This window comes from Pundamilia nyererei, unplaced genomic scaffold, assembly GCF_000239375.1.
Source record: "Pundamilia nyererei isolate P.nyererei 1_Seehausen unplaced genomic scaffold, PunNye1.0 scaffold00198, whole genome shotgun sequence".
NCBI classification, from domain to species: Eukaryota; Metazoa; Chordata; class Actinopteri; order Cichliformes; family Cichlidae; genus Pundamilia; species Pundamilia nyererei.
In genome coordinates this window covers 442,563-459,841 of record NW_005187599.1, presented here as the reverse complement: position 1 = coordinate 459,841, position 17,279 = coordinate 442,563, and the positions used below count along the sequence as shown (strand labels likewise).

Genomic DNA, 17,279 nt, shown 5'->3' with positions numbered 1-17,279 from the left:
TATATATATATATATATACACACACATTTATTTTTGCGAGGTTGCCTGCTTTTGGCCTTCAGTGACTTCAGCAGGTATGTCACAGCTGTTACTGAAGCAGAAATGAAACAGAGTAATTGGAGCAGTGATGTGATTATCTGTGATCCTCAGTGAATGTGAAGAGGCGGTCCTGGTCCTGGCAGCAGTACCTAACTGAGCAGAAGGCTGAAGCTGCTCCGCTCACAGTCTTTACCGAGGTAACTATCTACCTCACTCTCTGCCTCCTGTCCATTGCCAATTTAGAATCACTAATAAAGCTAATGTACATGTCTTTAGACTGTGAGAGGAAGCCAGAGCAAAGAGGAGGGAGAATGTGCTGTTTTTGGGACAGCAGCAACAACAGCGTCAACTTCATTCCATTAACTCAGGCAATACTACACGTAAAAACAATTAGAGAACACTGACAAATTAAATAGCACAGTGGGGAATTTAACAGACCGAGAGGATTTTATTGGCTGCTACTAAAACAGATAAAATAACATTACAGAGCCAAAACATCTAAAACAATTGAAGCGGGAGCTGTAAACATACACCAAGAACCTACAGACTGCTGAAACAGAAGTCAGTCTCTCAAAAAGCATTGACAGAAAACTGGATCTATTAATACTAATACATGAAAAATGCAAAGAATTCTGCAATAATCTAGAATTTCCACGGATCCAAATTCAAATCATAGAAAATCCAAGTATTACTGTAGTCAACTGTTGAACCTTTGACTGAACAAACTGAAACTGTCAATAAGAAAACTTGCAAATTAAGTTAACCGTGTTGTAATTCCTAATACACAGCATGAGAGACCAGCTGATAATTGCTAGAATACCTGAACGCAACTGAAAATTCAAAATAAAAAAAACAATCACCAGAAAATCCATCCGTCCTTTTTCTTCTTCTTTTCCTCATCAGGGAGAGCCTGGAACCTATCCCAGCTAACATAGGGCAAGAAGCAGGGTACACCCAGGTCTGTCGCAGGGCTAACACAGAGAGAGAGGCTGTGGGAGGAAGCCAGGGAAAACACACTGCTGCACTGGTGCGCCTAACGTTTTTTATTAGGAGCACCCAAATTTTTCAACTGCATTGCTAAACACTGCAGTTTTACATGTTCACTTTTTTTTTAACATTGCTGTCCATACAGACGATATTGATGTGTAAAGGATTTACTAACAGTCTTGTCAGCACAAAGTTCTTTATTTGGAGCACAGTTCTACAAGAGAAACACGTTACTGAAAAAGTGCTTGTGCTTAAAGTGCTTCACTGAGCTGAAATTTAAACTTATAACATCTCAAAATATGTTAAATAAAAAGAAAATCTAAATTAGAAGCGCCTCAAAGTGTCTCAGTCTTCAAACCTAACCTCTGAATATCTGAACAGCTCGATATCTTATCTATAAACTGGGCATACACCACATCACTTCTGTATGTGGGGTTTATGTTCAAGCCCTTTTTCTTGTGAAGAAAAAGGGCTTGAACGTATTTCAGACTTGAACTTAGTGAACGGAACTTCTTCTTTGGGAGTATCGTAGGCAATGTTAAACGTAATCATTATCTCGGTCTCCTCTGACGACCTGTTTGCTGCTGCCTGCAGTGCATTTATCGCGGCGTATAATGTGTTGTCTGGATACACCGTGCTTTTTCAGCATTTCAATTTGAAACGTATTAGCACCAGTCACAAATGCAGTATTGCCGGCCATGGTCTTTCCACAATCACCACAGTAAATACAGTGCATCATGTTGTCAGCTTTACTGTATCTCAGCCAGGGAAACTGGCTCTCTTCGGAGTCGATGGTATGTGGCTCGTTAGCTGATGCTGTCTCCAGTGCTCGACATAACCTGAGAGGTTGATGGCTCCGTGTCAGAGCACTGGCTATGAATTTCGAACGGATCAGGGTTTAACTTAACGAAAACGTTATCAATTGTTCTTTTCATCTTTTCTTATTACCCACAGCTACATCCACTTCTATTGGGCCTCGGCTGCTCAACTCTCTCTATCTGCCTACTCTTTCAAACGCACACACGTGTAGGCCTACAGGAATATCTGGACCACGGCCAATCAGAGTCCTGCCCTTGACTATCTCTGATTGGTTTAGACCACGATATCAGCATAATGTGTGTCTGTTGTTGACCACACAGAGACACACTTTTTTTTCTTCGAATGGCTGGTCGCACTAGTGTGACCTAGGATTTTCTTTTGTTGCACGATTGACAGATTAGGTCGCATGTGCGACCAAATTGGTTGCACGTGGCCCAGCCCAGGTGATGGAGGTGAACTGAAGACCTTCTTGCTGTGAGGCAACACTGTTAACCACTGCACCACTGTGCTGCCAATCCCCAGCCAATACTTTAAGTGACAACCTTTTTTGTCTTTGTCTCAAAGATCCACCGAATGCCCCACCACCCTCTAGCTACAAAAACACACTCAACCTTTTAGCCTTTTTATAGACTTAACAGTTCCAAGGTGTTTGATTTGTTCAAATCCACAGTCTCACTGCACTCACATGAACATTTTCCTCTTTAACATATAAATCTAAAATTAGAATTATAAATAATAGATTTGGGTATTAGTCTTTCAGGTATAGATAGGGTTCCAAAAATAGGGAAAATAAAAACTGGAAGATGCATTTCCTGCTGAAAACCCAGTGTGATTTTGCACTGCAATCTGCATCACTGCTGGAACTCAAACACAAAATGTTAAAGAACAATTGTTATCTTTAAATAATGGTTAGCAAGTTTGTTATGCTGTCTGAATTGTTGTGCAAATACTTTAACTATCTTTAAAGTATTTAAAAGTAAAAAAAAGAAAACATCTGTCTGATCTCTGCCTGACTCTCTCTGACCTGTTTCTGTCTCTTTTACCTGACTCTCAGTCCCAGACCTTTCCTAGTAGAAAAACTGGTTTTAAAGTTGGGATGAAGTTGGAAGGCATTGACCCAATGCACCCCTCCATGTTTTGTGTGGTGACCATTGCAGAGGTAAAATTGTCACTCACATCCACATACGCATTCCTGCTTGGATCTAGTCTCATTGCCCTCCTGTCTCTATCAGGCGATTGGCTGTCGGCTACGCCTTCATATTGATGGGTACTCAGAGTGTTATGACTTCTGGGTAAATGCAGATTCACCCAATATTAGACCGGCAGGCTGGTGTAAAGAGCACAACCACAAGCTTCATCCACCTAAAGGTAAAAAACAAGTGGACCAGTCCCTTCAGAGGTAACTACATGGCATGGGTTACCACACCTGTCTGTTTGTCTGCAGGTCACAGTGAGACAGAGTTTGACTGGCAGCAGTACCTTCAGTCCACAGACTCTCAGTCTGCACCAGCAGCCCTGTTCACGTGTTGCACTGGAGTCAGTATACAGTCTGTCTGTCGAACCTTTCTGTTCACCTGTTGCACTCTTGTCAGTCTGACCCACGTATCTGTCTATCCCCTGCCTGTCTTTTAGGGATGTGGGTTCAGGGTGGGGATGAAATTGGAGGCAGTCGACAGAAAGAATCCTGGACTTGTCTGTGTCGCCTCTGTTGCTGATGTCATCGATGACTGCTTCCTTGTTCACTTTGACAACTGGGATGACACATATGATTACTGGTGAGACAGAAGGACGACAGACTTTTTCTGTTTTCAGTATTTTTAGGTTGTAGTGTTGGCGCTGTTTCACTTGATATTTATTATTTAACGTGTTTTAAACCGGGTATATGGATTGATGGTTGTACTGATCCACCAGGTGTGACAGTAGCAGTCCATACATCCATCCGGTGGGCTGGTGTGAAGAACAGGGACGACCTCTTACTGCGCCACAGGGTATGCAGTCCTTCTGAACTCTATGCTTACAAACTTACATTACCATAGAATGACAGGCAAATAACAAACACACTCACACATCGATACCCAGCATCCAGACTGATGGCGAAACAACTAGTAGCTCAGTGTTCCAAAATTCGAAAGAAGGAACAGCTCTGACAGCTAGGGATTGACGAGGTGCAACACAAATGCTACGGCAAGGAGGAGCCTGGACGCCAGGTCGGGTACCTGAGATTGGGTACTAAGCCCCAAGTGTAATGGAGGAAGGAAGCGGTGAGTTCAGGAGGAACTGACCTGAAAGATAGGATCACGGTGAAGCTTGAAACCTGGACACTCCGTAGCCTGTTACCAAGATTATGTGAAGTACCCTCGGAACCCTCTGAAGATCTACTAGGTGATGTGAATGCAGCACTACGGACAATACCTACCGCGACCATTACTGAGACCAACCAGCTGATCTACACTCTGGTAACAGTGATCAGTGAGATGCTAAGTTACCATTTGAATAGCCAAAAAAAGCAGTACCCTCGGTGGAGAAGGAGACTAGGGGCCAAGATCAAGGTAGCACGGAGCGAGGTTGACCAACTATCGGAGGCAGAACCATCCAAGGTGTACTCTCAGTGGCAGGGGAACAACATGAGAACAGCATCGCCAAGGTTGGAGACTGAGCAATACTGGAAGAGCATTTGGGAGAAGGACAAAGCACAAATGAACCAGCTGCTAATTGACGACACACCCTATACAGTAATTTAAACACACAATAATTTTCCATATAGTATTCCTCTGTAAAACTCTGTAGTACTTTATTTTGCAGGTCACCCCAACCCTGAAAACTTTGTTTGGGAGGAATACCTTCAGGAGACCGGTTCTACTGCTGCTCCTATTTCAGCCTTTACTCTGGTGAGGATTGAGGAGGCTCATGCAAACATGAAGCCAATCAGGAAGCTGTTTCTGGTAACTTAGAGCTTTCCCTGTACTTTTGTCCAACAGAGAGCGCCACATGGTTTCCAGGTGAACCATAAGCTTGAGGCAGTTGACAGGAGAAACCCTATGCTAATACGCGTTGCCACAGTAACAGACACAGAGGACTACAGGGTGAAGGTAATGTGTATCTGTGTGTGTGATGTAGTGATAATCGTTAACTTGTCTACCATTTTGGACATGTGACAGAATATAGGTCAGAATATAGGACCTAGTGAATAAGGCTCCAGTCACAGAGACCAGACCAGAATGTCTGACAACAACCAGTCATGAGAAAAATAAGTATTCCTTGACTTGTTGTAAGTGGTTGCTGGAGGTTGAATTACTGTGAAAACAGTTGCTAAATTCAAGTGAACCAGGCTTATAAAGCAGTCATATAACCCCCTGTTAAAACACAGATTTTATCTTCTCCATTTTCAGTTTGTGTTGCATTTTTTCAAGTTGTACTATTGCTTGGCTAGCAGTTAATATTTGCATGAAAAACTACAGATGACCGTCCAGAAAAGTTTATGCATCAAGATGCAGGCAAACTGGCAATTTGCTAACACCAAGAGCAATCGCTATTAGGTTTTTGCTGCAGCACTTCCTTTGTACCCAATTTCACCCAGAAGTAGCCAGCAACCTCCCAGAACCACTGGCAGCCAGTCAGGGAGTACACATTTTTCCCTAGCACACATCCAAGCACCTCTCACGCCCATGACGTGACATGAGATACCTCAATAGTCAAGTGTGCACGTTTGATGCCAGGAAGTATTCAACGAGGTGTGTGTCTACAGATTCATTACGATGGGTGGTCGACACAGTTCGATGTGTGGTGTGACAGCGACCTCTGCGACCTGCATCCTGTTGGCTGGTGTCAGCGCACTGGACATCCACTGGAACCCCCCCCAGGTCAGACATACAGGTCAGAGAGAGACAGACTAGTCAGACAGACAGGTCAGACAGTGTTACAGTTCAGAAGGAAAGTTATAGCAGGACAGATTCACTCATTGTTATCATGTGTGTGAGACAGGTTTGTCCCACCTGCCCTCCCCCTCTCAGGGAGTATGTCCTACTGCAGGCTGCAGAGGAGTCGGACACATCAAAGGAGCCAAATACACTGGACACCACAGGTACCTGTCTCATACAAAACACTACAGTTAATTCCCTTACATATACATATACAATACCTCATACAACCATCGCAGGGACATTTACCCTTTTAAGTGTGACAGAAACCGGTCTGACAAACCACAGATACCTGTTACACAAAGAAATCACAAGTACCTTTCTCACCCGCCCCACAGATCCCTGACCCAAAATTTGATAGATAACGATAGAACTCGTACGATTAAACGGGAGTGTCGCAGAGCTGAACACAGGTCAAAGAAGGACAAGTTCCAGGTGTCAGTTCAAATCTTAAAAGACCATCTGTAACACTGCACTGCTTAAAGACTTTATCGAGAATTATTTCATCTGACTGTCATAACCCACGTAAGACCATTGACTCCGTTCCTAATGCCTCACAGTCTTTATGTTTGGAAGCCTCGTCTGATATGTGCAATACATTTCTGTACTTTTTTCATTGATACATTTTAGACCCACTGCTTTTCTCACTTTATTTCCTTCCTTTGGGATCCATTTTTAGAAAGCCTTTAAGGAGAAGGATCTAAATTACACCTCTTATTGAATGTCTTGCTGAAAATTAAAGCTCAGATAGCCTTGAACTGTTTACATTTGAATGAGAAGAAGACTGAAATGTTGGGTTTTAGACCCAGCAGCTACTGTGACAGTAATACACGTGTCAGTTGGATTACTGTCACACACTTTTTGTTGGACTTAGCCAGTTCTGTCACGCCTCCAGCTTGTTCAAAATACTGCGTACCTGCCTATGACTAAATACAGAGGAGTCATATTTCTGTAATGCTTGTGCTTGCTGACTTGTTTTGCTGCGTTGTTTCTGTTGTTGGTGATTCGTGTTTGCTTGGTTGTAATTTCTTGGTGTTTGTGTTTCTCTTTTGTTAAATGTTTGTCTAACTCTGTCACCTAGTGCCTTTGGCTGTCCATATTCTGACATTAACATGCGTAAGGAGATGGTGCTTCCTGATAGGCTGGGCGGAGAACGAGTCATAACCCTCATACCTGTCACCGTGCGCCAGCATGACAACCAGTCAGACAGGTAACTGTAGACTGGTGGAGAAAATGCTTTTGTTGTGGATCTTGTACTGTTAAATCTGAGAATAGAGCTTCTCCAAGCATGTAAACAAACATAGAATGGGAAATGACGTCTACAGTAAGAGGATCTCTGTTATTTCTATTATTCCAGAAGAACAACAGCTGGTCATTATTTTGTCCTGCAAATAATTCTGAAAAACAAGTGGTGTTTACATGGTATCTGTTTCTCTCTGTGTTAAACAGCACGAGCTTTCAGAAGGCAGAACCCAGAGACGAGGAGCTGCTGGTTCCTCTTGGCAAGAGAAGAAGGCTGACAGACAGGTGAGAGTGAGCAGATGAGGCAAGATTCTGTTTGCCTGTTAAGTGTTTGTAAGAGAAGTGGCCCTAAAATTAGCCCATAATCAGGGACATTACTCAGACATATCTCTATCTCCTACTGCCTGTCGCACTCTGTCACCTTCTGTGTGTGGCAAGGCTCATCAGATTTGTTATTATTATTATTATTATTATTGAGTGTGCCAATAATTGTGTGTGTGATATAACTGATGCACACAACTATTTGTCAGGTTTATAACTATTGAATTTGCCAGTGCAGTAGCATTGAGGCGCACTGTTTATTATTCGTCAGATTTATTGTAGTTATTATAGTTTTGACACAGTTTCTCTTCACATCTTTGTTTTTCCTCGCACATCTGTCCTGCAGTATGGTCCGCGATTGGCTATCATGATGGAATAATGTTTTGCCCACCAGAGTAGCAAGTTGGTCACGTGACTGAAAACTATGAATCGCACTGAGACACACTATATATTATTTTTCAGATTTCTTATTCTCATCATTAACTGTGCTAATGGAATCGCATCGAGCCACACAATTATAAATCAGGTTTATTAGACTATTCAGCCCCTATTTCCAGCTGTCTCTTTATCTGGCTTTTAAAATTTTCCGCAGATGAGTCTGTGCACTCACAAAATCAGGGAGGCACACAGACATCCGCACGGACTCTGATGCTCACTATGTGATAATGAAATTTTTGTCACTCTAACCTGAGTGGACCCTAGCAGGGTTGCAGACATAGAAAGAATAATCCCAGTCTTATGATTGATACAAAGAGCCAGATTACCTAAATGAGGCGAAATAGCATGTGAGTACATTCCCCAAATAGCACTGGTGTGAGTAGTTTTATGGGTGATTTACAAAAGTTTAAGTTGGACATGCCCAATCTCACAAGAACCTTGTAATCTAGTGAAAAAAGTGAATTTGAGAGATTTCATGAGGGAGTTGTGCGTGTGTACATTTGTGATCTATATATTATATATTGTCATAATGCATGCAGCTGAATTTGTGTAGGCCCGCAAATAAAAAATGTAGTGCAGCTCATGAGTGTAGAAACCTCACTTTCTTGTGGGGTTCCGCAGGGGTCCATTCTTGGCCCAGTCCTTTTTTCGATTTATATGCTCCCAATGGGCTCAATTAAAAAAAAAAAAAAATCATGTCATTGTTATGCAGACGACTCACAGATTTACCTGCCACTGAAATCTAAATCTGTGTGTCCTCTAAAGGTTTTATTAGATTGTTTGAAAGATGTTAAGGCATGGATGGCTTTAAACTCTCTTAATTTAAATGAACAAAAAACAGAGGTCATTGCGTTTGGTCCCTGTGACCACTACGACTTTGGCCCTTTAGAAATTTATAGAAAAAAAGAAAACCTTTTGCAAGGAACCTAGGAGTGATTTTTGACACGAATTATAAACCAAGGGTATACCAAGGTGCTTAACAAGTAAACATAGAGAATAAAAGAAAGGTAAATAGAAGTAGGACCAAAGCAAGTACTAGGTATGCAAGCAGATCACTGTCACAGATACATAGGAGAAGCAGCAGATACATATCAAACAAAGAATTAAAATAAGCATAAAAGTACATAATGTGAAATCATAAGTGAAATGTTAACTAGAAGGAAAGGCAAGATTGAATAAGTGGGTCTTTAGTCGTGATTTAAATAGTGCAATAGAATCAGAGGCGCGGATAGCGAGGGGGAGGTTATTCCACGGTACCGGGGCAGCCACAGCAAACGCACGGTCACCCCAAGACTTCAGCCGAGATCTAGGTTGTGTCAGAAGTAGTTGAGTAGCAGATCTAAGTGTTCTAGCAGGATTATGTGGCTTAAGAAGTTCACTAAGATAACTCGGCACTAATTTATTAATGGTTTTGGACATGAGCAGTAATATTTTAAATTGAATACGGTACTTAATGGGCAGCCAGTGCAAGCCAGCTAGAACAGGAGTAATAGAGCAGAATTTCCTGGTACCAGTCAGGAGGCGGGCTGCCGCATTTTGGACTGTTTGCAGTCTAAGGAGGAGGGAAGACTGAAGTACAGGGAATTGCAATAATCCAACCTGGAGGTCACAAAAGCGTGAATAAGCTTCTCCAGGTCCTCATGTGGAACATCTTTAATAAAATGATCAGCATTGCTGCTTTACCAGGTGTAACTATGAAGTATAACATCCAGGCATCCATGAAAACAGAATTTATTACATTTAACGGAGTTAGAAGTTAGCAGGAAGCTAGCGAATGTTGGCTCGCTAGTTTCGCTAGCTACCTAAGCATGATGTAGCATGTTCTGACTGAGAGATTTCTGAAAGCATTCAAACGTACAGCTCTGCTATCACTTCCAACATAAATGAAGACAGAAAATTAAACAGCAGTGACGTTTGTAGGATTACTGAAGTTGGGCTAGCTGGTATATAATGATGTGCTACGTGATCGCTAGTGACACAGCTATGTTGGCATAACATAAACAGTGAAGCTGGAGGATTTAAGCTAACACTTTTCCCCTCGATAAAAGTTAACGTGAGGGTTCCTGATGGTTAGAGACAAATGCAATCGCATGGCAGGATGCTGTAAACGGAGCAAACTTCAGTCAGGAGAACAACTGAGATAATCCATCCACAATACGAGGTTAGTCATTAATATACTGCAACAACATGGGAAGAATGAGTTGAATAAAGTTTGATTTATCTGACTGTTTTGCTTAATGTGTCTTATAATCCCGTGCACCTTATGGCCCGAAAAATACATATTTGACTTTTTTATTTGGCACAAAGCAGTTTAATGTTGCAAAGCACCTCTTTTTATCTTCAGTGGATATTATACATGGTTATGCTGAGGATATGTCAGCCCATTTCTACTGGAAATGCCTTTTGGTTAAACTTTCAGCAAGGAATTTGCATTTGCACTGTTAAATTTTTAGATAGCTTTAATACATATAAATAACAGCTGCTTGTTTAAGTTAAAATAAATGGATGATAAATGGATGGGGTTTTTTGCGCTAGTAAAGTTGTGGAGTTGTATTTTGTCTCGCATCAATTATATCGTCAGTTATATTGTTATCGCAAATTTTCAAATATTTTTGGCCATATCGCCCTGCTCTAATATTGTATTTTCAAAGATTGCGCCTAAAGGGAGCAAATACAATGAAAAAGAATAGGGCCTAAAACTGATCCTTGAGGCACACTGCAACAGGCCAGTGCAGAGGAAGAGAAGGTGCCCAAGTTAACCAAAAAGGACCTGTCAGCGAGGTATGATTTAAACCAGTCAAGGGCAGTGCCTCTGTGGGTATCACAGTGTGCTCAAGTCTTAATAATAAGATGTTATGGTCCACCATATCAAGAGAGGTCCAATAAAACAGGGACCATAGAGCGTCCAGTATCAGTAATTACAAGAATATCATTAAGAACTCTAACTGTTTATCAATGGTTGATAAACAGATCAATGCTGTAATCAAAACCAGTTTCTTTCATCTCCGGCTACTAACAAAAGTGAAGCCATTCCTCTGTTCCAGAGACTTTGAGAGAGCTATTCAACTTTTGTAATAGTCTTTACTCAGGTGTTAGTCTGTCATCAGTTAGCTAACTTCAGCTGGTCCAAAAGGCTTCAGGCTTCAGGGTTACTAACTGGCACACGCAAGTGAGACCACACATCCCCCATACTAGGATCCTTACACTGGCTGCCAGTTAGTTTTCGAATTGATTTTAAGATTTATTATTTGTTTTTAAGGTATTGCACAGGTTAGCATCCTCATACCTTTCTGATCTTTTGAACTGGTACAGTCCTGCAAGATCAATTTTATGCTTCTTTTTAAAATGTTGTCATGTCTTCCTATGCTTTTATCTCTTTTGATTATTTGAAATGTTCAGCACTTTGGTCAACAGTTATTTTAAATGTGCTATATAAATAAAATTGACTTTGACTTTGAAAATGGTGTGCACTGCCCATGGTCCTGAAATTATGACAATTTTTGCTATACGTTATAGAATTTATTAACAAAACCAAACGGCACCTTCAATCTGTCGAATCAATTCCAAACATCAAAAGGAAAAATGTGCTGCTGTTCACACATCCCATGCCTGATGTCCACCAAGGCCTGATTACTTGCAGGATAGGTTCCTGTCTCCACCCTGGTTTGTCCTTTCTTTCTTTAAGTACTTCACATCAGCCTCTTTAACAGTAACATTTTGGCCACAAAGGCTATAGTAAAAAACACCAAAAATGGAAACGTTTGAAGAAGCTTTGTTTATGCTGGAATTCCATGTCTCCTTTTAGCTGGAAATTCCAGGTCATCTCTGAATTCACTGAGCAAATTTAGGATTAGGTGGCTTCGTACGCTGTGTTTTTATCACATCTACATCTGGCATTGCAAATAAATTGTCACATGGTGTTCTCTCTGCGGTGCTACCTCTGCACATTAATAACTGCCACCATTCTAAAGATGCCATACTGCTTCTTTTATGAGTACTACTTTACAAACAGCAAGTGTTTAAATGTGTTGACCTTTCAAAATAAAGTTCAATATATAATAAAATAACTTTTATAGTTGCCTCTTTCACACTGAAACACAAATTCAGCTTTCTAATTATTTTAGCATACATATAATTACAGCATACATATAATTATTTCAACAAGTAATACTTGACTTTCAAAATAAAAGCTCAACAATATTACAGTTAATTATCAGGGTTCATGAAAGTTCATGATATTTTTTTCTCTACAAATTATTGCCCTATGGCTGCCTCATTGACTTGATTTATGGTTATTGCTGTGTAAACAAGATGGCTGTAAATACTTTGGCCTTTTAAAATAATTTTGACATTTCAAGCCTGAGTCACCTCTTTTTAGCTGGCTTTATTTGGGTTGTTTCAAAGTACCCACATTATGCTGCCAATACTTCTTCCAACCTCCAGAAAGGAATCCTCAGCTCCTGTTGGCTACTGATGATGCGCTGGCATAATAAAATTTCTTCAGGAACTTTCTCATTTTCAGAATAAAGTTCATATTTTGCAGTGTGTGTGGGTGATAGTTGAGTAGATGTTATATAAGATAGATTATATAACCTAAAAACACACTTGACCACATTCAAACAGTAAGGCTGGACTGCTGTTATTCGTTATTATCAGGATGTCTTTAAAACTCCCTGAAAAGCCTTCAGCTAATCCAAAATGCTGCAGCAAGAGTCCTGACAGGGACTAGAAAGAGAGAGCAGATTTCTCCTGTATTGGCTTTCCTTCATTGGCTCCCTGTTAAATCCAGAATTCAAAATCCTGCTCCTCACATACAAGGTCTTAAATAATCAGGCCCCATCTTATCTTAATGACCTTGTAGTACCATATCACCCCATTAGAGCTCTTAGCTTACAGACTGCAGGCTTATTTGCTGTTCCTAGAGTATTTAAAAGTAGAATGGGAGGCAGAGCCTTCAGTTTTCAGGCTCCTCTTCTGTGGAACTAGCTTCCAGTTTGGATTCAGGAGACAGACACTATCTCTACTTTTAAGATTAGGCTTAAAACTTTCCTTTTTGCTAAAGCATATAGTTAGGGCTGGACCAGGTGACCCTGTATCCTCCCTTAGTTATGCTGCAATAGGTGTAGGGTGATTCCCATGATGCACTGGGTGTTTCTTCTTCAGTGACCTTTCTCACTTACTATGTGTTAATAGACCTCTCTGCATCGAATCATACTTGTAATTTAAGTTTCAAGCTTCCACAGCATGGCTTTTGTCCTGTCATCCTCCCCTCACCCCAACAGGTCGCGGCTTATGGCCGCCCCTCCCTGAGCCTGGTTCTGCTGGAGGTTTCTTCCTGTCAAAAGGGAGTTTTTCCTTCCCACTGTCACCAAAGTGCTTGCTCATATTGGCTCATATGATTGTTGGGTTTTTCTCTGTATGTATTATTGTAGGGTCTACCTTAGAGTATAAAACACCTTGAGGTGACTCTTGTTGTGATTTGGCGCTGTATAAATAAGACTGAATTGAATTGAACCTTCCGCACAGCAAGAAGGTCCTGAGTTCAATTCCACCATCAGGCCGGGGTCTTTCTGTGTGGAGTTTGCATGTTCTCCCCGTGTTTGCGTGGGTTCTCTCCGGGCACTCCGGCTTCCTCCCACCGTCCAAAGACATGCAGCTTGTGGGGATAGGTTAATTGGATAATCCAAATTGCCTCTAGGTGTGAATGTGCGAGTGAATGTGAGTGTGAATGGTTGTCTGTCCCTGTGTGTTGGCCCTGCGACAGACTGGCGACCTGTCCAGGGTGTACCCTGCCTCTCGCCCTATGACAGCTGGGATAGGCTCCAGCGCCCCCCGCGACCCTGAAAAGGATAAGCGGAAGCGAATGGATGGATGGATGGATGAATTGAAGGTTTCCATCACTTTAGATGACTTAGAATAATTGGCTTAATAAGTTCTGTCTTGAGAACAGGGTGAGATCCCACAGTGAGTAAAACCTGTTCAAATACACAAGTGATTCTGAATAGTTAAGTTTAATATAGACTCACAGTAGAGTGAAAATACAGTGGACTCACAGTAGAATGCTGTTTTTTTTTCTTTGTTTTTTTCCACTCATAATGGTTGTCTTGTATTCTACTTTATGGCTAGAACCACCCAAATGCCCCAGCCAACCACATTCCTTCGTGTGAAACAGGAAGAGGAGGAGCCTCATCTCAGAGTCCTCAGCCCAGGTACTAAGTTGGGAGAGAGGGGAGGGTGGTGGTGGGCTGTTTAAAGTGGAGAGTTGCTCCTTCACTGTTCACTGTTCTGCAATATACTGCAGAATTCACCAAACCGCTGACGTCAGGTTTCAGAGAGACAACAGCAGCTAAACTACTGAATACAAACACAGATATTGATGTTTGAACTGCTTTATGCAGAAACATACTACAGACATAAGCAGTTTAAAGTGTAGCAGTACTCTAACATGTTCTGCAGTGTAACCTATCAATTTCTCCCTACACCCACAGTTGGTCTACCCCTAAAATTAGCCTCATATTATTATTATTATTATTATTATTATTATTATTATTATTATTATTATTATAATCAAGCTTAAAATGAGCCTGAAATTAGATTAAAATCAGCCTAAGCCTGTATAAAATGCAATCTGTCATTGATAATACCTGATTTTTATGTGTTGAACTTCTTCAGGTCAGGGTCAGTTAGCACACAGCTTCAGATGCATCAGCCCCTCTTTTTGAATGGGAGCTTACATATAAGACAGAAAGCAGATACATATGTTTCAGAAATAAAAGTGAGGTGTGACATATCTGCAGCTGCAGCATCACAGGATGTGTTCCAGCTGTTTTGTGGCATAAAAAAGGTGAAACTACAACGCTGCTGTTTGTGATGGTGGAAGCGGTCACTGACATATAAACTCATCCACACTCTGGAAACAACATTGCTCTCTTCACTGTTTCCATGGAAACAGCAGGCAGATAAGGTGGCTGTTTCTATGGAAACATTTCACCATGGTAGCTGCTGTTTTAGTTGTTCTCTGTGTGCTTAATCCTGTAAAGGACATCCGAGTCTTTCCAATTACCAATCGGCTGATTGATCAGGATCACGTGATGCCCATCTTAGTGTTTAGTGGTGAGACCTGCTGACTCTCCACATATTAAATAAGTTCATATTTGGTATGTGGCAGGTCTCTGCGGGGTTTCTGCTGTGAAAAACAGTGTTTGTGGATGACGTCTCACCACATTAACATTTCATATTGTAAATCAATGTTGCTGTTCACTCCCCTGTTGGTTGCTTTTACCACTGAATAGAAACTTCTATATTTGGGGAGTTTAAAATTGTTCTCACTGTTATTGGTTGTGTTTGTTTATGAAGCCACTGCTGTTTGGTACTAAGGTGTTGTCATTTTTGTTGTTGAGGTTTTGCCGTGTGGTTGTCATTGACTGGTGTTTCTGACCTCTAGAATCCAGTCTGCAGGCCGCCCTCCACCAGTCTGTCTTCCTCTCAGCCATGTCAGCACAGCCCAGCCGCGACCTGTCACTATGCTGGGAGCAACACCGCAAATTGTTACCAGGTGTCGCAGGAGTCCACGCTGAGACTGTCCAACACTGGAGCGTCCAACAGGTCAGAGAGCAAAGAGATGCTGCAGCTATGTAGTTCACTAATAGTAAATAAGAGTGCTCACTCAATTTATTTGTATTAACGTACATTGCGTTGCACACATTTTACTGACTGTATGTATGACAAATGGATTTTTTTCGCTCTTTCCCTCTAAGGTGTCAGATTTCATAGAGTCTCTCCCCGGCTGTGAGGAACAGGCCAAACAGTTCAGAGACGAGGTGAGATGATCTGGTGGTGTAGAGCTAATGACGTGACAGTGGCAATGATCTGATCTGTTCCTGCTTCTGTTCTAGCAAATTGATGGACGGGCCTTCCTCCTGCTCACCCAGCGGGACATCATCCGGATTATGTCAATCAAACTCGGCCCTGCCCTCAAGATCTACAATTCCATCCTGATGTTCAAACACGCTGAGGACAGAAGCCGATCACATGCTAAGGATAGGAGCCAATCACATGTTGAGCATACCAATACTTGACATTTGCAGCTCGTAACTGACCAAATCCAAACCTGATAGACCCCATTACCATGGCATCTACCCCTTATTCTCTGATCTGGACGAGCCATGTTTTCCATCCTGTTGTCACCTGAATTTGTTTGACGTTACAGTGACCTTTCTGTTGGCAGGTCCTGTGACGTCATTTCGACATTCAGTTACTGTCATCATTAACACTTCATGTGAAAACAACCAACCGTCACTTAGGGAAACTGCCCTTTGGATGGGGCACAGCTTTATTCAGGTGAACTAAAAACTGGAGGCAAAGCTTTAAGTGGGACTTACAACTTGTATGATCAGCAGTGGCAGTTCTGCCAGGAAACATGGCTGTGCTCAGTCGATTGTCTGAGATGTTCAAAAAAAAAAATCTGCATCAAAACATCTTGAGATAGATTTCTCCGTTTTGTTATTTTATCTGTAAATCAGTCCTGGGAAGTAGTTTCACCGTTATCTGATCCAAGTTGCTTTATTTGATCATATTTACTTGTAATATTATGATATCAGGGAAAAAAATCAAAACACACATGTCAAATTAAAAAAGGCCCCTTCAGAACATTAAACAGACTGCGCTACTCAGAGTCAAGTCCTTTTATTTGTCCTCTAATGCAAACGTAAGTTATCAACAGATTTGTATTGTAAGAAAAGGGTTCTGTGAACAAAAAGTGTTGCATTGATTTTAGTAAAGCAGTGGTTCCACGAAAGAGAGTTAAAAACATGACAGAAATTATTCCTCACATGAAGAAAAGAAAAATTCAGACATTTATTTGAAACATTCACAACTGCATTTCGGTCTCACAGTGACAAAAGTCCGGTTTACTGAAAAGGTTTCCATAATTAACACGAGTCTCATCATTGTGCTGAGTGTGTAAAAATCAAAACCTGTAATTCCTAGAAAATCTTAAACATCATTACAGTGTTATGAGAAAACTCTCCTAATTACAGAATGGCATTAGAATTTCAAAAAAGAGAAAAATGAACATTCTAAAATAGTATTACACAAAATACATCAAATACATCATCAAAAGTCCCAAAACTACTTAAACAGATATTATTCATGGAGATGTTTGCATAGGTCTCCAAAACTGGGTAAGTTGCATCTGCGTGCACACGTAGCCCTAGAGACCAAAGGTCCATGTCCTTTTGATTTTGGGGTGAACTTTATTAGACTTCTTCTTGACTTCGCAGTGTCTTGATGAGATGCAACGCCATGCTGAGATGAACAAAACCATTGTCTTCATTCAGGCCTCATCAGTCAGCAGATTTCTACCATGATCACAGTACTATGTGCTCTCTCCTCATTACATTACTAATCCTGTTAACTTTTAACATCATCCTGCCACCTCTGCTGGGATCTGTCAGGTTGTGGAAATGTGTAATTGGCTGCGTCTCTTAAACAATCAATAAAATAACTGTTCAATAA

The 17,279-nt window shown here is 41.2% G+C and overlaps 1 protein-coding gene across 1 annotated transcript in view; it reads left to right on the top strand.

Annotated features, from left to right (window-relative positions):
* The window catches only part of l3mbtl4 (L3MBTL histone methyl-lysine binding protein 4), a 21,494-nt gene extending 4,215 nt beyond the window's left edge, over window positions 1-17,279 (top strand). The window contains exons 3-18 of the mRNA XM_013914449.1: window positions 151-236; window positions 2,900-3,004; window positions 3,078-3,213; window positions 3,290-3,381; window positions 3,478-3,620; window positions 3,757-3,833; window positions 4,648-4,733; window positions 4,824-4,934; window positions 5,591-5,705; window positions 5,827-5,926; window positions 6,844-6,972; window positions 7,212-7,289; window positions 13,890-13,972; window positions 15,208-15,368; window positions 15,521-15,583; window positions 15,659-17,279. Of these exons, the coding sequence (XP_013769903.1) occupies window positions 151-236; window positions 2,900-3,004; window positions 3,078-3,213; window positions 3,290-3,381; window positions 3,478-3,620; window positions 3,757-3,833; window positions 4,648-4,733; window positions 4,824-4,934; window positions 5,591-5,705; window positions 5,827-5,926; window positions 6,844-6,972; window positions 7,212-7,289; window positions 13,890-13,972; window positions 15,208-15,368; window positions 15,521-15,583; window positions 15,659-15,841 (1,748 nt within the window). The 3' untranslated portion in view covers window positions 15,842-17,279. The remainder of the gene's footprint in view (window positions 1-150; window positions 237-2,899; window positions 3,005-3,077; window positions 3,214-3,289; window positions 3,382-3,477; window positions 3,621-3,756; window positions 3,834-4,647; window positions 4,734-4,823; window positions 4,935-5,590; window positions 5,706-5,826; window positions 5,927-6,843; window positions 6,973-7,211; window positions 7,290-13,889; window positions 13,973-15,207; window positions 15,369-15,520; window positions 15,584-15,658) is intronic.